Source organism: Corvus brachyrhynchos, unplaced genomic scaffold (genome assembly GCF_000691975.1).
Source record: "Corvus brachyrhynchos isolate BGI_N302 unplaced genomic scaffold, ASM69197v1 scaffold146, whole genome shotgun sequence".
In the NCBI taxonomy this organism is placed as follows: Eukaryota; Metazoa; Chordata; class Aves; order Passeriformes; family Corvidae; genus Corvus; species Corvus brachyrhynchos.
In genome coordinates, this window is record NW_008238960.1 from 86,672 (window position 1) to 111,203 (window position 24,532).

A 24,532-nucleotide genomic window follows, 5' to 3' on the forward strand; every position below is an offset into this window, starting at 1 on the left:
GAAAGGATCATGTTTTGAGGTAAGGGCAGGGAGAGATCATTCACCAATTACTGTCACAGGTAAAACATATTTGACTTGGGAAAACTACTTTAATCTATTAATGAAATCAGAGTAGGCTAATGTGAAGTAAAACCAAATCTTAAAACACCTTTCTCACGCCCCTCTCTCCTTTCTGGGCTTAACTCTATTCCTGATTCTCAGCCTATTCCTCCACAGGACATGGGAGGACAGAGAATGGGAATTACAGTCAGTTCCTCACACATTGCCTCTGCTGCTCCTTCCTCCTCATGGGGAGGACTTCTCATACACTGCTGATGGGCTTGGCTTTGGTGAATGGATCCCTTTTGGAGCTGGCTGGGAGTGCCTCTGTCAGACATGAGGGAAGCTTCTAGCAGGTTCTGAGAGAAGCCACCCTTCCAGCCCTTCCCACTACCAAAACCTTACCATGCAAATCAAATACAATCTTCCACAGAAAGAAGGATAATCAAAGCCAACAAAGTTTTTAGCCAAATAAGTGAATTAGAATTTTGTAATAAGCACTGGGCTTCTTTGGCTGAGTGACTAAAACAAAAAATTAGGATAATGCTTAGCTCTGAGTCAGACACAAGGACTTGGTGTCTTTCTCGCATGGCAAAATGTCTGTTGGAGATTAGGGTTTTTTGGGGGGAGTGGGGTGGATAGAGAGAAAAAAGATCAACCCAGGCTTTTCATCTAAATAAAACAAAACTTTATGTTTACCATTTACTTAATGCTGGATAAAAATGTGAAACACTGTTTCAAAGCAAAAATTCTCATTTGGATTTTTTCAATATCTCTTCAGTTTTTGACAACCACTTGTATTGAATTAAACTCCTAAACATTTTAGCCTGACTCAAAAAAACACTTTTCAACTAGTAACACTTGTTGATTTTCTTCTATATTAGTTATTTCTTGCAAGTACCAGGTTTTAAAGTTAAGAAAAGGAAAGAAGTGGTTTAGAAGGAGAGAAAAAAATGAATTGCCTAGTGATGGATCAATTAATGATTAGAAGTAATAAAGATTACATTTTTCGATCATGAATATCTGGCTACCCGTGTGTTGCTTTGTCTTTTGGGGTGGGATGCTACACCTTATAAGAGTCCTATCTGGTTCCTGTAGCTGGTATGCTCAAATTGGAACCTAGTTGTTCTGTGGGGAAGGAATAAGATACAATCTAAATGTCACCAATGCATTTGAGAAGCCACTTCATATTCTTCCTTCTTCTCATGAGAATACATGATCTTGTTTCTCTTTCAGGACTGAGTGTTGCATCAAGAAAAAGAACACTGATTGTCACTGTATCAAACATAATTCTTGCAACTGGGAGCAAGGAGGACTCTCCTCTTGCTGAAGTGGAAAATTTCTATACATCACTACACAGGCAGATTTTCCCAAATGGGATAAGGACTATAATAGAAGCAAGGTCACAGCTGTAGTCCCTGACTGGTGCAATAAATTAGTTGATGGTGCAAAATCAAGGAAGAATTTCTGCAATGCACTGTGTAAGTCACATTCCTTCATGTCTCTAGGACCATGAATGTTATCCCTGAGGAGCAATGCAACCATATGCCATCTCTGAGCAGAACTATATGTAATGGACCAGAGATAACATGGAAAAATGTTCCTCATAAAGGTAACTACTCAAAAAACATTAGTTAAGTTGCCTTCAGTGATGATTTTTTTTGTACCATGCACCCGAATATTCCAAATATTCACTTAAATCAAGACAAATGGAATTCCCAATTTTTCAGCTTGTCACATATATCTGTGACTTCATGTAAAAGAGAATCAAAAAACAATCTAGCATCCTAAAGACCATGTATCTAGGCTCCTATGGCCTGAACAATAAAAAGCAGGCTAAAAAGGAGACACATGAAAGTCTCAAAGGAAAACCAGGTGCTTTCCATAAGATTTACAAACACACACAAAACTGGCAAGTTGCAAAATCATCTGCATAATTATAAAAGGTACCTTTCTACATATTCCCTATATTCTCACCAAGCATGCATACCATGGTGATGTACCATTTGCCCTGTCTAGATACTAACAATGTATTTTGCACTTAGCTTCAAAGATCATATCACATCATGTTCATCTGCTATTAAAACTGAATAAAACCTTCTTCATAATGCATTCTTCTATGCAAATTCCAGCTTGCCTCCGGTGCCAGTTGCTAAATTAGGCAAAATCATTTTTTCAAAAGAGCACAAAAAGGATTTTTAAAAGCACAGAAGCCATTCCAGCCCCCAGTTATCCTATACTGCAGTACTATGGAACAATTGTTCAGCAGAGATAAATTACAGTGAAATATGTCTTTCCGGCAGGCAAAATGCCTTCATGTTTCAATCAAGTTTTCCCAGAAGCTAGCGAATCTTTCTGATTTGTAACTTGAGGCAATAGCCGTTAATGTAATTCAAGTAACAGGCCGTAAAAAAGAAGTGACAAAACGAAGGAAACTGTCTTTAGTAAGTAGTCTTAGACTACTGTCATTCCAATTTGCCTGTGCTGCTGGATTATGACACATACTATCAAGAGCACTACCAAGCAGCAAGGAGAAATACAATGTGTTTGCCTTACAAACTGAAATGGACTTTTTGCATCTCATAATAATGGAGAGATCAGTTTATCTTTCTAAACAGAATTAGAAATGGCACCATTATTTATATGATCTGAAATTTGCCTTTTTACTTCTCTCTAGGAGACAGAGACAAATGCTCTTCATTTACACGCTTAAGTAACCTGTTTTAAAACAACATCAGAATTATGCATATTAAATAAGCAGGATTTCATCAGAAGTCTACTTAGTGTTCATTGCTATGCAGTGGTCTTGGCTAGATTGACACATATAAAAATTGTATCTTGCAGAAGGCTGCAAAGACAGGCAATTCTTAAATGGTTGAGAAGTTTTGACAAATGAAGCTGGGAAGAATCTTGTTAATTCAACTCTCTCTGGATAATTGTGGAGCCCTCATCATGGTGTCTTCTCACCACCATGTTCCTATACCAAAGGCATTGTCAGATAACAACATTCTGTGCCAGCTACTCTGCCACTTGATTTTTGGGACAAATGGGACAGAAAGAAATGAAGGCTTTAACTTAATAATCAGGGAATTTTTCACTTTCTGATCAAGAAATCATTATCAAGAAAAATAAGACTGAAAGGCAGCTCTACATGTTGGCATGGGCAATGTACAGAACTCAAAGGAAAAGCTTTTAACTACTGATAAGCAACATTATATCTTAACAAAATCAAAATAAAGAAAGCTAAAACCTCAATCTCTGGTAAGCCTGAAATATAGTCCGTATATTTAAAAGGCTACATATAGTATTATATTACATTATATTATAGTGACTATATTCTATTGTGTTGCACTGCATAGAAGAATGTAGTACTGAAACAATGACCCGTCAAAAAACAGGTTTTGATTTGACCATGAGGTGGCAGCACTGCTCATGACATAGCCAGAGCACATTAGGCTTTCGCTGTATGTACTATGTGTTGAAGAAGCAAATATCTTGTGTATTTCTGTGCTAAAACATGCATGTTTCCACTAGAGGAATACATTCCTAGGACAAACACACAAAAAAGGAACCTTTTATTTGTCTACAATTGATAGCTAGAGAGTACATTTGATTGAATGAACTGTGCTTGGTCCCCAAAACAAGAAGTTACACTGAGAACTTTGAATTAACATTGCAGAACCTTTTCCCAGTGAGGGGAAAAAAAAAAAAAAGAGGACGTGGTAGAAATAACCTGTGAATCATAGGATCATACATTCAGAATAGTTGGGTTGAAAAGGGACCTTTAAAGGTCATCTAGTCCAACTCCACAGCAATGAGCAACTAGATCAGATTGCTCAGAGCCCTGTTCAACCTGACTTTGAATGTTTCCAGCAATGAGGTTTCTACCACCTCAATGGACATAATGTTCCAGTGTTACACCACCATTACTGTAAAAAATTTCTTCTGATATCAAGTCTGTAATGGGGAAGAATAATTTTCTCATTTGCTGTTAGTTTTATTAGAAAAAAAAATGTATTTCAAAAAAAGAAAGGTTGGAATGTAAAGAAAAATTATGTCCATGGGACTGCTTATAATTTTCCATTCAAAGAGTTGCTGAGCAATGATTTCACATGGGAAAATTCAGTTTTCCAAAATGGTTTAACAATGCTCTATCCCACAGGAGCACTTGATGAACTACTTGTGCTGATGACATCTCTGACAGGACTGTATCTTTATTTGGGAAATGGCATCCCCATATTTATTTTCTGGAAGCTGAGGAAAAGGGCAGTACTGAATAACAAGTGGTATCTCCCACAGGAAAAAAACCCCAATAATATGAAGATCAGATTAACATAAGAAGACTAGTCTATATTCAAGAGACTTGCACAGGATTTTAAAGCGGTTAAGTCTGAAATCCAAAGTATGACTGCAACTTACACAGCCATCCTCAAACTAGCTTTACTGCAGTTGGCTTTGGTATGGATAGACTTAGTCATACAAATCTCTGGCTAGATACGGAGTTCCTCACACTCTGAATGAGCTTGATCCTTGTTCCTGGAGGCATGCCCACTTAAGTATTATTTTGTACCTTCAAGGTAACTGACACAGAAACTACATTTCACACCTATGACTACAGGGTATACATGTAGTTTCAACATCTTTGTGTCAACATGACTAGCTATTCTATATCTCTCTAGTCACTAGGTTCCCCATGTAGTAGAAGGACAAACATATTAGAATTATTTTGGCATGTATGTATGTCTGTAAGAAGATACTACAATAGCTTCCTTTGTATATAATTACAAAAACAACTTGGATACATATCCTACAAAGATTTATGCAAAATATACTCTGCAGCTTTCTTTTCTGAGTGCAGGATGCCTGCACAGTAGGACAGACTGTTGTCAGTTGGGTTCAGGACTTCAGCTGATGCAGAAGGGTACTGGTGAGAAAGCTGAAGCTCTTATGTTAAACATACATAAATGGGCCTGTTTAACACAAATATTCCCCAGCTGCACACTGAACAGAGGTTGTAAAACCCAAGAACAGAACAGAGGTTGTAAAACCCAAGTACCCTTGACCCTGAAAAAAGTCCAGGCTGAGTTTCACCCACCAGCAAATTACATGTGGTGAGCACATTATAGCCATAATCTCAGTCTTTCTAATTGTTAAATCTTTTTTCCAGCATGTGACATGTGAAAGACCATGCACTGGCACAAGAGAAAGCATATGTTTGAGTAAACATTTCAGTAGTCTGCAAACAGCTGTGTATTATCCATGGATAATGTTCCTTTCTCCACACCCCTCATGTGGCTGGTAAGGAGATTTACTCTGGCGTGGGTAATGGACAGAACAGGTTGTGCAGTATTTGGCAAAGCAGAAGCTCCGTTCTAGCATTTTTCTTTCTAAGGTACATAATTCACAATATTTTTTCTGATTTTTATCAATTAGACAATTAACTATAATCTGCCTCCACACTGAATGAGAAATGGCCTACAAATTGTTTTTTCATGGTTAGAGTTGCTTATTCACTGTAATCAATTGGTCCCATGGTACTGGTCTTTTCCCTAAAGAGATGGACTTAGCTATCTCTTACAAGACAATAAATAACAAATACAAAACCACCAAAGATAAGTGACTTGCAAAGCACCAAATTCACATCCTCAATCTTCAATCTTCAAGTTAGTATGAAACATTCACTTCTTGGTCCTCCAGCCCAAATAAACAGGTGGCTCTAATCTTTCTAAGACCTTGAGAATGAAGGCCTTCAAATGTAACCTTTTCCTCAAAGTTAGAGACTCATGGGTCTACTCTCTTGGCTGAGCTGGTGCTCCTGAGTCATCCTAAAAAAGCCCCAGTGTTTCTGCATTCACCTGGTCCTGCAAGGACTGCAGCCTTCCGGCACAATGGTTGCTCAGCCAGCACCCACCAGAGTAGGGAGAGCAGTCATTCTGCCCATTAATCTTTCTGGAGTCTTGATAGTTACATATAGAACTGCACATACTCATGAAAATCTGAAAAGTCATATGTTATTTGAGTATTTATGCTTAGTTTCTGCATGACTGCAGTAAGAGCTATGATTGGTACTTGCTCAAGACTGTTTTCCTTACAGACATTTAACTGAACTATATAAGTAACATGACCTCTTAACAAAAGAACTGAAGTTTTCTAAACAGTTGTTACTAAGGGGCCTCTTAAGAAAAAGTACATAATAATTTGTCTGAAATTAATACATGCTTCTAGATCGAATTTTCTACATGTTTAGTTGAGGTATAATATTTTCTTCTTATTTACCACTTTGCTAGAGCAGTAGGAATTTAAATAATTTTGATGGTTTAGACCATCAAAACAAAGCACTGTATTGTTTATATTTAGGAATAGTTACATTTCAGTGAATTTCACTGATATATACAGAAAGAAAATGCTAGAAAATTTGGTCCCATTTATTTTGCTACCTAATAATTCAGCAATTGTCTTTGAGGCAACGTGGTTCAGATACTATCTCAGAGGCCTGTGGTACACAGGTGAGGAAGTGCAAAAGTGTAAACACACTGTAGAACTTAGACATGTTTTTCCAAACTGCTGAGGCTGCTAAAATGTCTGCGGACCTCTACACTAGGCTCAGACTCATTTGAAATTATTCCCAGGTGCCCTTGAAACCATCCTATGTCTTGGGATTGCTACAGTTAAAAAATGTTTCAGCAGCCTCCCATTTCAATTGCATCCTTAATAGGACCTCTTGTGAGAATTTTTCTTAGGTCTGTTTTTTTCATGTCCAGTGCAGCCTGTCCTTACAGACAGAAGAATACAGCCCAAAGAAAGTCAGAAGGATATCATCTCACAAATCTCCATTTCCTATTAAGCAACTCTAATAATCCAGGATTTTTCTTTCAGACACTGTACAAAAATTGATGGATAAGGCTTACCAGCGGAACTAAGTGGTACTAGGCATTATGTCAAAGGAATGATTTTCCCTCAGAATGCTTCAATGGCTTTTTTCAAATCTAATGACTGTTTCTGGTAAGTTTGTTTCTGGTAAGTCTGTTTCTGGTTACCACACAATTTTTTTTGGATTTAGAATAAACTGGAGATGTTTAGGAAACAATAGATTGCATATAAAAATGGGTGTCAAAAATGCAATAAAATGCTGTCCTTACCATCTGTTTTCTTTGATTCATCCCCCACACTAAATTTATCTTTTCTGTCCAATTTATTGTCTTCCTTTAATTCACCTAGAAATAAGCAATAAGAAGCAATAAGAAACACTATAAGCATTTTAATGCAGAGTGCATTTTAATGCTTGTAGCTCAGCGAAATTGCAACACCCAAAGGAGATGTTCCTTAGGAGGAGAGGTCTGAATTCAAAAGGAACTGAATTAACACATTTTCATAGAACAAAGCACCAGAAAAAATTCATCCAACTCCTACAGATAAGCAAGCTTTACAATCTACTTATACATTTCTTCTAATTATGAAAACCTTTTAAAGTTCGTATGCAAGCTCACAATTCCTCTGATTGTATGTAGGCCAGTAAAAACCTGATCATAAGCTTCATTTCAGAATCAGGAGTCTGAAACATTTATGCTTTCCAAAGAAATAAGATCCTGCAAGGCTTCATCATAAGTGTCTGTTTTAAAGAACCATCTTAGATACCCTGAACAGGCCTGTGTAATTTTGCCTTACTTTCTCTTACTAGATTCCTTTATCTACAGATTCATTTGTTTTGATATCAGGGAACAATCCTCCTAGCACTGATCATTGCCTTTAGAGTCTCTGTAGCAAACCAGAAAATCAAGGCCTTTGGCAGAGAAATGATTCATGCAGAATGAAAATAGCAACTTAAGATGGGGTGTATTTTATGAAGCCAGGAACGTCAACCAAGAGTCATTCTTTTTTTGGTCCTCTATTAGTCATACAGCAAAGCACATCAGACCTTACCAGACCATCCCTTCACTGAATGAGAATGCCAAATGCTAGATCAAATAAAAAATAACTTAAAGGGAAAGCTGTAGCAGAACAGAATTATTTCAGCTGCAGTGTCCAAACAGTATGAAAGGTCTTCTTCCTTTTGTGATGCACACCTCAACACAAAAAGCTGTAAAAGTCTCACTTCAGAATTTTGTAAATGTGAGGCTGTATTACAGTGATGCTTTTTCCATCTGTATTACTATTTTTGGTACTATAACTACTTCCCAGCCTTTGGATCAAGATTAAAGGTATTAAGTGTTAAAGAGGATGTGATCTGCCTTCAAAATACTCATGGGCAGTGGATATTTATTTTTGGAACAGCTTAAAAAAAGAAAAATTCTAGAGAAACAAGGTCTCCCTCTTCCACAATGTGCCTTAATCATTAGCATATTTATTGTTCTTGGATGGTAGTGGATCAATCTCTCTCTCCAATTAAGCTTCATCATAGTATAAAAGAGGAATGGTTTTCAAACCCAAAAATATTTAACAAGATAGAACCAAAGCGTGCTCTGTTCAGCTTTTATTCAAAACTTTTCATGTTTATCTTCCTAAACTCACTGTGTGGGTGAAAAAAAAAATGAATGCAAGATGATACAGGACTAGCAGCACCCTCCTCATCTGATCACACTGCCACTGAGTTGGGGTCTTTGTACAGAGAGGTTGTGACCAGATCCAACAGGGTTTAGGTGTCTGTTTGATGAAGCCGGTCTTAAAAAAAAAAGGGGAACTGAAACAAAAATGCACCTAGCAAAGCACAAAAGTCTTCTTGCATTTCCTCCACTTTCATACAGCTGATGGTAGTGATGAGCTACCAGTGCTTTTTTGACCATTGCATAAACAAGTTGCTTGACCCTAAGTGTGTGCAGGAAAAATGCCAAACATCTACACATGCACTATTTCAGAGTTCAATCTCTCAGAGAAAGCACAGGGCAGTGAATGACAGACACACTTTAAACTCACCTGATAACACAATTTCTGAACTTACAGGGAGTATTATGAAAAGGGGACTTTTGAGTAATGTTGTATCTACCATGTCATACTGCCAGCAGCAGAGCAGAATAATGATCATGTTGATCTTTTTGAAAGGGATTACAGAGGCAGAGAAATAATAAGACAAATACATTAGATGAGATATTAACATGCATAAAGGAAGCTGTGGCGAATCCACAGATATGAATGTTTTTATCAGTCCCCAGAGACTCTGTAGTGATTGTACCTCATAAAGGCCTTATCCCATAAACAAAGGAGTAGAATTTCTTTTCCTGAGGAAGACACTAGTTTTCAAAAATTATAATTCCTTTCAAAGCACTTTTGACAACTGCAGCAGAGACACATTGCTGAAAAAGGTACAAGCAAAATCACTACAGTAGTATTAATCCCCATATTGTTAGAAGCATGCAACACAAAGGATTTTGGAAGAAAAGTCTGGTGCAGTCTAACTGGGATTTCATGTGCCCCTGACCTTTTTGTCTTCCTGAGGAGCCCATTCCATTCACACATGTAGCACTGTCTGAAGAAAAATCCCATACATTAGAGAGAATGACAGCTTTGATTCCCACAGTCCTTCCAACCTAAAAAACCCCTAAGAATGAAGGAATTACTGGGAAAGGCCAGCAACCCTGAGAATGATATCAGGCATTTTTTAAACACAATTTCTGCATCTCCTGCCATCTAAACTCACTGCTTGAACCTGGACTTTCAAAGCCTAAATGCTCATTCCGTCTTTTTCTAAGAGGAGGCTTCTAAGTGGTTTTTTTGCTACTTTTGGACTGCATGACACTAGCCAAGTTTGTGACAAGTCACATGTGACTGTACTGCCATTTTTTGATATTGGCTCCAGGGAGCAGGAAGTGTGCTGGGAAGGACAGTGAAATAGCCAAGAGACAAGTGATCTCTTCTATTGGGTTTAATAAGTGTTTTTAATGTTTAATGGAATTTTCAAACTTTTTTTCCACTTTTTTTTGGGTGCAGAATGGGATTCTTATTTTAACTCAGTTCTACAGCAAGTTAAAAACACTGGAATAAAATTTCTGTTAAAAAAACCCCTCAAAAAATAAAGGCTCATGACTGTCCTTGTAAAAAAATAAATGGAGTAAAGGAAGGATAGATGAAATAAATCCTAAAAAATTAGTTGAGAAAAATTCTCTGTTCCAAAACATATTTGGATCTGAGGCTCAAATCAAAGATGTCTTTAATTTGCTTTAAAATGAGTTTGTAAGCCAACTTTGGCTTTTCCTCTGTCGTTTACTCAAGCAATGAAGATGTTCATTGAAGCAGGAATATTTGTTTCAGCTTTCCATGCTGTGAATCATAAGAGGCTACTTCAGTTCCATGAGAAAAATAATTTTTCCTTTTTTTCCAAGCAGGTATGATGAACCCCATCTACAGAAGAACACTACTTGTAATTTAATTTAGTTTCTGATTCCCATATGTAGGTGACTATGCCTATGTTCAGGAAGAGATTCTGGGCCCAGGAATGCTTTTTCAGGACATCAGGTTCCCCCATCACTAAGGTGAGATACTGGTTTTAGGGCTGGATTTATGTTTCAGTGGAAGGAGAGAACTCACCATTCTGGACATACTGTTTCCTCCCATAATGTGATGAGGATCCATTTTCTTATCTGTCCTAGGTGCATTTTTCCCTTGATAGGCCTCGTGTTTGCTCATACCACTTTGCCAAGTGCCCTTTACAGGATTCTTACCAGAATCTGCACTTTCGCTTTCCCCAGGATTTGGATCTTTTTTCTTTTCTGTCTTTGCTTCTTTGACATCTTCACCTGGCTTCCCATCCTGTTTGTCTCTTTCCTTTTCATCTGTTCCCTGATAAGCATTTTCCTCTGCTTCTTTCTTAGCTTTATCTTCTGCATCCTCAGCAAAGACAGAAGCCAAACAAGGAAAGAAATCACAACTATCAGTCAATTTGACAAGAACAACTCACGTGTCTAAATCTACTTCAGCTTTTCACATGCAAACAAATTTTCTAAGATAAATGTAGAAACTGATTTGACAATGGAAAAAGAATGTAGGAGGACATTTAACAAAATATTCTGAAAATAACCCCCCTGGTTGTCCTAAATGTATATTATGCACATGTCCTATTTTTACCATAAAAAGTTCACCTTTGAAAAAGTAGTTCCTCATAATTCTTAAAAGGCAAAAAGAGATACTAGCTACTAAATGCTGTAGGGATGTCTCACAGATTTCACAGAACATTCTCAGTTGAAAAGGGACCCATAAAGTGCAACTTTTATATGAATGGGCCATACAGAGGTCAAGGCCATGCTCTAACCATCTGAGCTAATCTCAGGGTCTCATGGCATACAGAATGATTCCTCTCATTTGGGGATCTGAAAAAAAAGCTTTATTTTGCGCCTGTACCACAGGACAGAACTTTGCATCAGGAGAATCAGGCTTGCTACAAGTCACATGTGACTGTACTGCCATTTTTTGATATTGGCTCCAGGGAGCAGGAAGTGTGCTGGGAAGGACAGTGAAATAGCCAAGAGACAAGTGATCTCTTCTATTGGGTTTAATAAGTGTTTTTAATGTTTAATGGAATTTTCAAACTTTTTTTCCACTTTTTTTTGGGTGCAGAATGGGATTCTTATTTTAACTCAGTTCTACAGCAAGTTAAAAACACTGGAATAAAATTTCTGTTAAAAAAACCCCTCAAAAAATAAAGGCTCATGACTGTCCTTGTAAAAAAATAAATGGAGTAAAGGAAGGATAGATGAAATAAATCCTAAAAAATTAGTTGAGAAAAATTCTCTGTTCCAAAACATATTTGGATCTGAGGCTCAAATCAAAGATGTCTTTAATTTGCTTTAAAATGAGTTTGTAAGCCAACTTTGGCTTTTCCTCTGTCGTTTACTCAAGCAATGAAGATGTTCATTGAAGCAGGAATATTTGTTTCAGCTTTCCATGCTGTGAATCATAAGAGGCTACTTCAGTTCCATGAGAAAAATAATTTTTCCTTTTTTTCCAAGCAGGTATGATGAACCCCATCTACAGAAGAACACTACTTGTAATTTAATTTAGTTTCTGATTCCCATATGTAGGTGACTATGCCTATGTTCAGGAAGAGATTCTGGGCCCAGGAATGCTTTTTCAGGACATCAGGTTCCCCCATCACTAAGGTGAGATACTGGTTTTAGGGCTGGATTTATGTTTCAGTGGAAGGAGAGAACTCACCATTCTGGACATACTGTTTCTCTCCTCCCACAATGTGATGAGGATCCATTTTCTTATCTGTCCTAGGTGCATTTTTCCCTTGATAGGCCTCGTGTTTGCTCATACCACTTTGCCAAGTGCCCTTTACAGGATTCTTACCAGAATCTGCACTTTCGCTTTCCCCAGGATTTGGATCTTTTTTCTTTTCTGTCTTTGCTTCTTTGACATCTTCACCTGGCTTCCCATCCTGTTTGTCTCTTTCCTTTTCATCTGTTCCCTGATAAGCATTTTCCTCTGCTTCTTTCTTAGCTTTATCTTCTGCATCCTCAGCAAAGACAGAAGCCAAACAAGGAAAGAAATCACAACTATCAGTCAATTTGACAAGAACAACTCACGTGTCTAAATCTACTTCAGCTTTTCACATGCAAACAAATTTTCTAAGATAAATGTAGAAACTGATTTGACAATGGAAAAAGAATGTAGGAGGACATTTAACAAAATATTCTGAAAATAACCCCCCTGGTTGTCCTAAATGTATATTATGCACATGTCCTATTTTTACCATAAAAAGTTCACCTTTGAAAAAGTAGTTCCTCATAATTCTTAAAAGGCAAAAAGAGATACTAGCTACTAAATGCTGTAGGGATGTCTCACAGATTTCACAGAACATTCTCAGTTGAAAAGGGACCCATAAAGTGCAACTTTTATATGAATGGGCCATACAGAGGTCAAGGCCATGCTCTAACCATCTGAGCTAATCTCAGGGTCTCATGGCATACAGAATGATTCCTCTCATTTGGGGATCTGAAAAAAAAGCTTTATTTTGCGCCTGTACCACAGGACAGAACTTTGCATCAGGAGAATCAGGCTTGCTACAACACCATTGGATGAGTGTCTCTTGCCAAAAGTAGTGTCAGAAGATACTATATCCAAATGGTGCTTTGTACATTAGAGTGTTTGTTTAGTCAGTTCTTTTGTTTGTAGCTCTTTAATGACGATCATTTAGGCAAAAAAAAATCAGTAATAAACTCACTTTTCTCATACAGTATAAGAAATTTTCTATAAATATCATAGGATAAAAACAGCTCACTGAGGCTTCTAGGGACAATGCCATTACCAAAGGGAATACAGTATTGTACAAATAATTTAATAATAATATTAGCTACAAAAATAGCAATAATAGGTTCCTTCCTTTCTGATCCCCAATTTCTATTTGCTGTCAACAAACAGTAAATGCTTCTGTATTCTCTTAATAATAATTGTTTGCACTGGTTATGCATCTTGAGTGCAAGACACCAGTTTGACAAGGATCAGCAGTTTAAGCCCCTGCTATGTGGCAGGCCTTGCTGCAAGACAGGTAAGGAGGGTGCTGCAGAAACTTGCTGCAAGTCAGGAGAAAATAGCAGCCGAACAAAGATACTGATGCAAGTGGGTTGGAGTCCAAAACCAGTTCCTTAGTCCTTAGCCCATACAAAGATATGCTGAGCCATGTGTTTGTATAACTCTTTCAGGATTAAAAAAATATGCATGCTTGTACTGCTAAATGTACCTCGAAACACAGAAATTATGTAAAAGTCCCCCACAGTTCTGTCTTTCGCATAGGATTTTTATATAGTAAATGCTTAGTCAAGAAAATATATATGGTACATGTTGAAATTAAATTCTTAAAACTAGTTACCTGTATTGTAACTTCATTCACTCAACGCTCCTATACTGTGAGACATTGAACATGTTAAATGCTTTGCTTGTTTGGTTAGCTTTAATTTGGTCCATAAGGAACTGATAGATATTAAAACAAACAAACAAACAAAAACAAACAAATAAACCCATAACAAAACAAAAATAAACAAACAAACAAACAAACAAAAACCGACAAAAACCACACCAAAAAAAACCCACCAAAAAATAAAGTCCCTGGAAAATAAATAGATTTTGAATTATGTTTTGTTTTCACTTTCATGGAATGCCTAGAAAGTGTTTTTCATTAATGGCAAGTTTTAATCACAAAGGAAAGTTTGGTTTGAATAAAACATGATTTCCTGAACCTTTAGACAGGTCTTTCAGTTGAAGAGGAAAAATCTGCTCTGACACTTTGGAGAACTATGCCAAATCCCTAAAGTCACAGCCACATAATACATTAAAATCAAACTCCTTCCATTTATATGAAATAAAACAACTCCATTAAATAAGGGATTGAGCAACAACTATTCAGATCAGAGAATAAATTGTATCATTATACCTAAATGATTCTCAAAATGTGGGTCTCAGTATTTCCAAAAGAACTCCAATAATAGAGATTTGCTAATGTCTAACTTATTAGACATTATAATAATGTTTATAATAACCTGCCAATTTCTTCTCCTCTTAATGGTCCAGGGTATTTGAATTAAAAATAGTTTCCTTATTTTGCAATAGTCTTCAAAAAACTGCTTTCAGCTATACACTTTCTTATCTATAAACAAGTTATAACTTTCATTGCTGTACTCTGCATTGTCTACAACTGGTTCATATGTTTTATCAACGGCAGTGGCCAAAACTGGACACAGAAACAGCACTGAGGGCTTCGTTACTGCTGAAAAGATGAGAAGAATGCCAGACAGGTCTTAGAAGCAAAGTCTTTTGGGGTTTTTTGGTTGGTTTTTTTTTTTGGGGGGGGTGTGGTGGGTTGCTTTGTTTTGTTTTGCTTTGTTGGGTTTTTTCAGTGGTGGTGGGTTGATGGCTGGGATTTTTTTTCAGTTTCATGACAGTATTGAACCCTGGTCAACTTTCAACCAACATATATTCTCATATTCTTCTGAAATGTTTGCAGTCCTTCCCAGACTGATGAACGCACACACAATTGCAGCTTCGTTCCTAATTAATTTTCCAAGTTATCACCAGAAATATGAAACCAGCTGTGAATACAGAATATCCTGTCCTCCTCCCCTGAACTATCCCCCAATTACCATCCATCTCTTAAACTACCACCTTGTTTCAAATTGAACAATGAACAATTGTAAACCTGTACCTACAAGTACTGTTCCAACTATTTTTCCACCCACTGTGAGTGTGATTTGTGATTTCAGGGGAACTCCCTTTCAATTTTTTTCCTCCCATTGTTCACATCCTCTTCGTTATGTACACTTACACCACGTAAGAAGAATATAAGGCACAGAGGAGTCACAATGTCCCTATCTTTCTGAATTCAAAGTGAGTTGTTGAACTCAAAAAGCAGATTCTTTCAAACTATCAGTGCTTACTTTGAGAATGGTTAGATTGAAGATGAAGAAGAAGAGGTCAGCAGAATTTTTACTCTTTCACTAAGAAGCCTGGCTGTTACCTTTGGTGGCTTGCACCTTCCATTTCTCCCTGTTCTGCTGCACCACCTCAGTCCAGGTGGTTTTAAAACATTTGAAGTCTACAGTGAGTATGGAGCAGTTGAGTGAGGCACTTCCTTCGGATCCAGTGCTCTTGACACTTGATCTTTTAACTTCGGAGGGACTAATGCTATTCAGACTGGGACACAATATCACAAAACACAGAAGAAATCAGTATTCCATACACTCAAATACAGCTAAGAAACAATAATGGTTGAAAGTCAGATAACAGAGCCACCCTGTAAAAATAAGCTTGAATACCTTATCCTTCCCCTCTCTCCCACCCCAGGCCAACCAATGTTAAAGCAAAGAGTACAGGTAATTAGAAATAAAGGGCTGCTTTTCCCTTTCTATATTTTGGCATTCTTAGTCACTAAGAAATAGAATCAGTCGAAGTGCTGTCACTACTTTTTTTGTGTATCTCCTCTCCCTAAATCTTACCGGAGAGTCAGACAATTCTAGAAATCAAATATATCAAAGGAGGAGTCTCCTAAAATTCACCAATGGGAGGTATTAAGCACAGGTCAATCAATCTCTGTGAAGGGCTTGATGACCTCAGCTGAGGTTCAGGCACTTGTTTCTGTTACAGATCCTACAGCTGACTTTTGAGGATAGATGCTTTTATTGTGAACATTTTAATAAAGGCAACAAGCTTACTGACATAGAAAGATATTAGTGTTTGGTCTTTGCTCAAGAGCAAAGAAGTCAGCTGGGAGAGCAAATCCTGACTTGGTACCCCTACTCTAGGGAGCACCACCCATGTGGCATTTGAATTCCAAGATATGCCTTGTCAATTAAACTATTAAAAGAGTAGTATCTCTAAAACAGCAGTGCAGGTTCAATTGGCCAAGACTTCCTACACCTAAATTCCAGGTAAATTCTGGTGGTTCTTCGCGCATTTGCATAACCCTAAATACTATCTAGCCCTAAAAGTGGGCTTATTCTTTCCAGCCATCATTTGTGTTTCAATCCCATTTATACTTCTAGACACGAAGAAACAAGTGCCTCCCAATTACTCTCATCACCTTCTCTCTGACATTAGTGACTGAGAGAGCATTGAGAGTATATCTGAGAGTGCCTCTGATTGCATGGCTGTAACCATTTGTGCTCCTTGTCTTAGAAGGCTGATGCCACCCTCCTCCCTCTTGGACCTCCTCCAGGCTGGACTTCCCTGCACAAAGTCACCTCACAAGGTGAGCTGCAATGTTGACAATGCAGATATGGGTCTTTAAGCCACAAGAAGGACATACACTGTAGGAGGGGGGAAATCAGGGCAGTTGATTGCAATGGCAGCTTGTGCAGAGTGAAGGGAGAGGGTGCAAGGTTATTCACCTGGAACGCCTAAATCCAGACATGCCAGAGTGGGAAGCTTCATCAATTAGCGGAGTCACAATTTTCTCTGTCATGTCGGTCAACACAGTAAAGGTGGGTTCCACAATGAAATCAATGAAACCTGAGAAGAAATACAAGCAGAGTCAAGCAGGCAAGAGAAGGATTTATGTGGAGTCCCTGCTTCAGTGAATACAGATGACCACACTGTAAATAACAGAGTAAAAAATTATACCTTGAAAGAGGGATAGGCAAATACTAGAAAGGGAAAACTGAGTTATACATTAATCCCTGACCCAAGACCCTCAATATAGCATGCAATAAAAGGTACCTACTTAAACACTGGAAAGAAACTGTGTCAAATCAGAACATAAACAGACTCATCAAGACTTATTTTGTATGAGGAGTAGTGTGATATTGAAATCAAATTCCTAGTAGATTTTGATAAAAATAAAGTTCACCTTGAATGAAGAATTGTCTCAAAGAAGAAAATTAATGTAACAGTAATAATAGCAGTAAGCTTAAACCTCCCTTACTGCATATCAGTATGTTGTTGTGAATTCTCTCTCCTCGGTGTTTGGCCAGATTTTTCTTGTTGATAATAAAACAGATCTAGATGCTTTTCCCACATTTTTTTAATATTAAAAAAGGGGAAAAAATAAATAATTTTTACTTCAGTATACAGTTTGACAGAGATGAATATGGCTCTGATCTGAACGTTGGGAAGTGCAGACTGAAGAGTCCTATGGCCATAAGATCATGAGATGAAGGAAAATCCAAATTGCATGAATACAGTGTGGAAGTGAGTAGCTTACAGTAGCTTATACATTTCCCTAATTCTTTTAGCACTTCACTGATGAAATTTCTTAGTGCCACAGGTAGTTAAGGAAACCACAAAGTCCTTAATCCCTCCTAAGGCACACTGGGATCCAGTTTACAATTACTACTGTTACAAATCCCTGCTAGTACAATTTTTAGATATGTGTTAATTATCAACAGTTAATTATTCATTAATAATATTGTAATTTCTCTGACCAGGTGCGTTGGTTTTGTACAGCCTGGTTTTTGGTAACAGGGGGGCCACAGAGGTGGCTTCTGTGAGAAGCTGCTAGAAGCTTCCACCATGGCCAGCAGAGCCAATCCCTGATGGCTCTGAGCATGGACATGCCACTCGCCTAGTCTGGGCCCATTAGAAAGGTTGGTAATGCCTCTGTGATAACATATTAAAGAAAAAATCAAAACAAAGTGGGCACACACATTTTTTCTTCTAGTCAGAGAAGAGGAGGAGGTGAGAACATGTGAGGGAAAACAACATGGAGACACCAAGGTCAGTGAAGAAGGAGGGGAAGGAGGTGCTCCAGGCACTGGAGCCAAGATTCCTGTGCAGGCCATGGTGATGACCATGGTGAAGCAGGCTGTCCCCCTGCAGCCCATGGAGGTCCACGGGGGATGCAGAGATCCACCCGCAGCCCGTGGGGGAGGTGCTCACACAGGAGCGGGTGGATGCCTGGAGGAGGCTGTGATCCAGTGGAAGACCCAGTGGGGAGAGGGGGCCCTGCTTCCAGGCTGGAGCAGCCTGTCCTTGGAGGACTGCACCCCATGGAAGTGCACACCCACACCCATGCCACAGCAGTTTTGGGAGGACTGTCTGCTTGTGGGTGGAACTCACATTGCAGCAGTTTTGGGAGGACTTCTGCTCATGAGGGTGGACACACGCTGGAGAAGTTCATAGAGAACTGTCTCTGTGGGAGGGACCCCATGGTCTCACAGGGGAAGGACTCCTCTCCTGAAGCAGCAGAAGAAAACCTCAGGTGATGAACTGACAAAAACTCCCATGCCCTGTCTTCCTGCACTGTCGTGGGAAGGAGGGAGGGGCTGGGAGAAAAAAGGTGTTTTATGGACTTCTTTAATTTCTCATTATCGTCCTTTGACTCTGTTAGTAATACATTCACTTTGAAACGTGAAGTTGAGTCTGTTTTGCCCTTGGAATGTTTTCTCCCTATCCTTATCTCAACTCATGAACCCTTCGTTAAATTTTTCTCTCCTCTGCCCACCTGTGGCAAGGGAGGGTGAGCAAGTGGCTTTCATGGGTGCCTGGTGTTGGGCTAGTGTCAAACCACGACTCCAGGTCATGATATGTTTCTACAGCACTGGTGATTCTGGGTGATAACTGAACAACAAAAGAAGAAGAGACCATGTGGTTCAGGCACTTGAATTCACATATGCTTCAATCCACATCTGGAGGGCAAAGCAGTGGAGCATTCTCCTAGTTCAATTTCCCTCCCCCATATTTTTGCTATTTCTAAAAGGATGGATTATTATGTGTATTTTCATGCCAATCAAATTAAAAATGTTACTTTCAAGTAACAGTCTGTAAATCTGGAGACACATTCAGTCTTATCTGAACATGTGAGTCATGTGCCTCCATAACACTGAGTCAGTCCTATTTATTAAAATTTAGGAAAAAAAGAATTCTCAGGTAGTTAATCAGAAATGCATGCAGTATACAGCTTGAACAGGAAATTGTACTCTAGATCATAACCCAGATAGTCCCAGTAAACTTCATATAATTTTTTTAAGCACTGGGAATTTTACTGACTGAGAACAGTGGTCAGTGTGCCACAGGAATCGTAAGGATAATGAGAACTTAATTTACATGTTTGTGTGTCTGTCTGTCTATATGTCTCTTCTATTCCCCTTCACTCAAAAGCTTATTTGCCTTTTAATGACCGAAGAAACCCAAGTCATAGTACCTTGTCATTCTGCTCAGCAAGTAATACCACTGCCATTTGCTCCATCACCACTAAGAACCCTGAGGCATGCAAATCTCTGATATCAGACACATGAGTATGTCACAACTTCAGCAGCAAGACAGTGGGATCTGTTTTGTGAGATACTGAACAGTTGCACGTAAACACATTAAACAGTTGTGTTTAAGAAACAAGTTTTCCCTGTGAGAGGTCTTGCATCTCATCAACAAGGACAAGCAGAGGTGCCATAGGTAAACAAACTCAAATACATAGGAAAACTTTTCTTTGATAAGTGGTGTTTTTTCCTCTATTCCCTATAACATGAGTAAGTTACTCAACTATGTTACCTTACAATGGGGATTATAATAAAGTTGGAATTTCTGCTATTGTAGGAAAAAAAAATAAGGACTTTATTAAAAATTGTGTAACTTTTGCCATATTCTCACATGCCTCCCCCCCTTGTGTGTTCTCACTCTTTACCTGAAGACATTGAGATTTAAACATGGTGATTTAGTTTGCTAATTAAAACCCTGAATATCAAACAATGAGCCTGAGTTTTAAAACCTATTAATACTAATGACCAGTTTATCATCCTTTTTCTCCTTCAATAGAATGAGCAGGATAAACATTTCTGTATCCTAGACACCAAGATGATTTTACTAGTTAATGCTGCATGCTAGGAGTGAATTCCAGGCATATGCCTACTGTTCATTCATTATACCTGTGAACATCAACACAGGAAAAATTGGGTAGATAGTTTCTCTAAAGTCCACCATAAAAAAAATCAGCAGCATGCACTTATCAGCCTTTATCCAATGTTTTCTGAAAGTGCATTTTTATTTCTTGACAGTAAAAGGACAAAAATAAAAGCCCGCTGTTGCATTTATCAGCTGCAAAAGAGGACAATGACAATAAAGGCTGATCTTCAGTAACACAAGCTTCCTAGAGATTGAGCCAGAGAAGTTTTAGCTCTAGATATTCTTGTTGAGAAATATGAAAGTCTTGGTCTGGTTTTCTTTGTAGTTTTTTTCTCTGACAAGCAGCTTGACTTCCCAACAAAAATTTCTCCCAATTTCTGTACTACACTATGGTACAGAAATATTTGCCATACTCATTCTATTGAATTAGAAAAAGGATAATAAATTGGTCATTATAATTAACATTAATAGGTTTTCAAAATAAAGTTCATTAATTTATATTCATGGGGTTTTTATTTATCTGTTTAAACTGAACAATTTTTTCATAACCTGATGCAACAGGAGAGACACATTCTTTCCTTTGAGGAGATTTTTTTTGTTGGATTGCTTAATTTCATGCAAAAAGTCCATACTGCCAAAACCTTCAGTCTGCATTTGTGAAAAACTTTCATTAATGAAAATGTGTGCCCACTGTTGTTCCATCTACAGTGACCTTACAGCAGCAAACCAGCAACTACAAACAAGTCGAGCCACCAGAACAGGATTTCTAGGCTGTGTCCTTGATAGAACCAAAAGTACAATTTTATTTCACAAAGAACAAAGGTTTTTTATTTGTGAGAATTGATGGCTTCTTGGTGACGATAACAATTATAGAATCCCTAAGGTTGGAAAGGATCTTTAAAATCATCAACTCCAACCATATAATAGTACAATTTGGAATTCAGTAAGAACTTACTTTGGCAAAGAAATGTAATTACTAGTCCAAGAAACAATTTGTTGAGGCTATTAATTAGATAAATGAATGAATGAAAAGACATTATTTGTCTGAGAATCTAGCCTACAACTTTGGAAGTCTTATCTCAGTGACAGCCAGAAAACATAGGTGGTTTCAATTTAACAAAAGGGACATTAGAAAAAGACACTGTCAAAATGTGCAGCAGACTGAGAAATTAATAATTTTATAATGGTAGAAGGCAAAAATAATTAAAAGTCTATTAATGTCAATGGATTATTAAAGTGCACAAATGAAATAGTATATGACTAAATAAGCCTGCCTTTGTCTACTGACAAGGGCCTCTAAGGTAAATTTTATTTGTGATGGTTTAATATAGCATTAATTTTGCAGTGGCTTGACACAAGGGGTATTGGAACAGAAGTTTCTTTCCTCTCCTGGTCTTTCTGAGCAAAGGAGCACAATAGGAGAGGACCAGGAAAACTGGTTCCCAAGCACAGACAACCCTATGTAGAGGGACCCCGGGGGAGGTACAACCCCTCTTCCCTGTAAGGAGTGAGGAACATACCTAAAAGCTGATAAAACAGATGTGTAAGAGAAGTATCCATCTGTACTTTCTCTCAAAGCAACCAGAGAGGGAGAGTTTATCTTCTCCCACAGCACAACAATAAACCTATGTCCTGGAGTCATCAGCATGAGTTTTAGCTGAAACTGTAGCACTTCAAGTTTGTTGCTGCTTTCCTCCAGGGAGCTACTGGCGGAACACACAGTTGTATGGTGGGTTATTGTTGCAGAGGAGTAAATGCCACAAGCCTGGTAAACCAAGCCAGGCTTGTATAGGGCCTTCTAACTCAGATTCTGAGGTGAATTGTCTAAACTTACAAAGCCAGAAAAATTTGGGATGCTGTCTCTGAGATAATGGCTTGCCTACCAGGAGCAATGAAATAATTTTAAACAGGAGCAGCTCTTAGCCAAATATATGAATCTCTACTTTCCTAGATTCAGGGAAATTTTTGTTTCATTCTTCGAGAGAAATTTCTTGCTTCAAATATTTTGTTTGGTTTTTATAATGTGTCTTCTGTCTTTCTGCAATTTTAGCGTCCAGGTTATCTTTCCTTCTTTATTCCATTTGGCTCCCTATTCTCCAGTTGAGGCTGGAACATGCTCTTCTATCTACTTCACTTACTTCCAAGGTATAAAAATCCACCCAGAAATCCACCTTTTCCATGTTCTCTTCATTGCACCAAGTCCCCTAAGCAGTTTCACTTAGCCCTTCTTGTTCTTTCACTAAATGTCAGGCTTGTTGCTTCATCTTTGTCCTAATTTTTCACTCAGTAACTGAAGGAGAGGTAGAGAAAGTCTGTTGGTGAGTCTGTAAAAAGATCTCTTTTTCTGAATGGGTGGCTCAGAAAAAGGTTTGCTAGTTGCTTGGCTTCAGTGAAAAATAATGGTTGGTTTAAACCATTGGGAGGGAAAGGGTGAAAGGAATAAATTGTTTTGCCCAGGTCATCAAAGGAACTGACATTACATTTTCATATACACCAATGACACTCATTCACATGATATTCCCATGTGTGCCTTGTCTTCACAGCTCACAAAACCATGGAGTAAGTGTCATAACCAGGTACTGTAGTTATTTCTGCAGACACATCAGAGGTAACTTGGTTACTGTATGGAACCATCTCCATAAATTTAATGTCTCCTCTTTGAATTGTCAATCTGGAGGAAATAAAGCCATTGTGCCTTATTTCCTCTCTTTAAGATAGTTCCAAATGATGAGATCACTAGGATCTCAGCACTATTGGGAAGACAAAGTTTTTCTTTTAAGATGTTACTTTGCATGCACCAAAAGGGACATACCTATTTGAGATTGAGCAACCATAGTAGATTTCCGATCACACAGAGGAGAGAAGGGCAGCCCTAGTTCTGCTTCTTTGTCACCCTGGAGAAAAAAATTGACAAGAAATTTTAAAAAGACAAGACACATTGTACTTTAATATCTTATATCACGACTGTAAAAGCCTCTCATTTTACTTTAATTAAGTTTGGACTTCATTTAGATAGCTTGTTTTTAACAGAAATTGTGGAGAATTTGAGTCTGGCTGGAAAAGTTGTAGTCCAAGGAGAAGTTGGTGAATTAAGCATCTTGATTCCAGTAACGTTTCATCAGAACTTTCCCTGCTTGCTTGCTACTTCTATGCACCAACTAAAAACCCACTTGAGCACAAGAATGCTTCTCACTGCAGTTCTCCAGAGAACTCAGAGCAAATCTTTCATGACAAAACATCAGTGTCAGGACTGATTTTTCAAGGCTTGCACTTCTTTGCATGTCTTTTTTAGTGCTTCAGATAAGGCTGGCCAGATGCAGATTAGTAATTTTTTCCAAAGAAAACACTAACAGTTTTCTATGAGAAAGTAACCTGCTTGGTTGATGTGGGACAAGCTGTGGACATTGTCTACCTGGATTTCTCCAAGGCTTTTGATATGGTTTCCAATAGCCTCCTCCTAAAGACACTGATGCATTATAGTATAAACAAGTGGTACATGCAGTAGGTGGGGAACTGGCTGACAGGCCCCAGCCTGTCAGCAAGTGGTAGTAAATAGCTTCTTTTCAAATTAGCAACCTGTCACAAGCAGGATACTCCAGACATCAACACTGGACCCAATGCTGTTTAATATCTTTGTAAGTGATCTGGATGTTGGGATCAAGCATACCCTGGTGAAGTTTGCTGGTGATACCAAACCAAGTGGGAAACAGGACACTTCTAAAGGGAGAGTCATCCTGCACGCAGACCTGGATAGGCTGGAAGAGTGGGCTCACAAGAACATTATGAAGTTCAACAAGGACGAATGTTAGGTCTTGAACCTGGGAAAACATAATCCAGGACCACAACACAATCTTGCAACAACCCAGCTGGGGAGCAGCTCTGTGGAAAAGGACCTGAGGGTTCTGTTGGACAACAATCTGAGTAAACACTGTGGTGCTCTGGTGAAGAAAACAACTGGATGGTGGGCTGAGTCAACAAGGGTGTCACCAGCAGAGATAAAGAAATCATTATCCCACTCTAGTCAGTGCCTGCCAGGCCACAGCTGCAATAAGGTGTTGGGGTTTTAGTTTAGTCCTAGTTTTTTTCCTGTTAAAGGAATTTTTTCCCATATGCATGTTGCTAGGGGACAAATGGCTGTACTTAAGAAAGACAAAAGAGGGGGGTGGGACGGGCCTGGCTACTGCTTTGTTTTCACCTGGGTGTGGGGGCAGTTCGCTCTCTGCATTCTCGGGGGTAGAGG

General features: G+C 38.4%; 1 protein-coding gene across 6 annotated transcripts in view; it reads right to left on the reverse strand.

Annotated features, from left to right (window-relative positions):
• Nucleotides 1–24,532, reverse strand: part of PDE1C (phosphodiesterase 1C) — a 375,734-nt gene that overhangs the window by 25,161 nt on the left and 326,041 nt on the right. For 5 of the 6 annotated variants that reach the window (XM_017738621.1, XM_017738619.1, XM_017738620.1 and 2 more), the window contains 5 exons: nt 23,105–23,186; nt 16,848–16,968; nt 15,479–15,654; nt 12,319–12,477; nt 7,179–7,253 (listed from right to left, as the gene is read on the reverse strand). In XM_017738621.1, coding sequence (XP_017594110.1) covers nt 7,179–7,253; nt 12,319–12,477; nt 15,479–15,654; nt 16,848–16,968; nt 23,105–23,186 — 613 coding nt within the window. Of the gene's footprint in view, nt 1–7,169; nt 7,254–12,180; nt 12,478–15,478; nt 15,655–16,847; nt 16,969–23,104; nt 23,187–24,532 lie in introns of all 6 variants that reach the window. The other variant, XM_008637110.2, reaches the window with a different exon arrangement.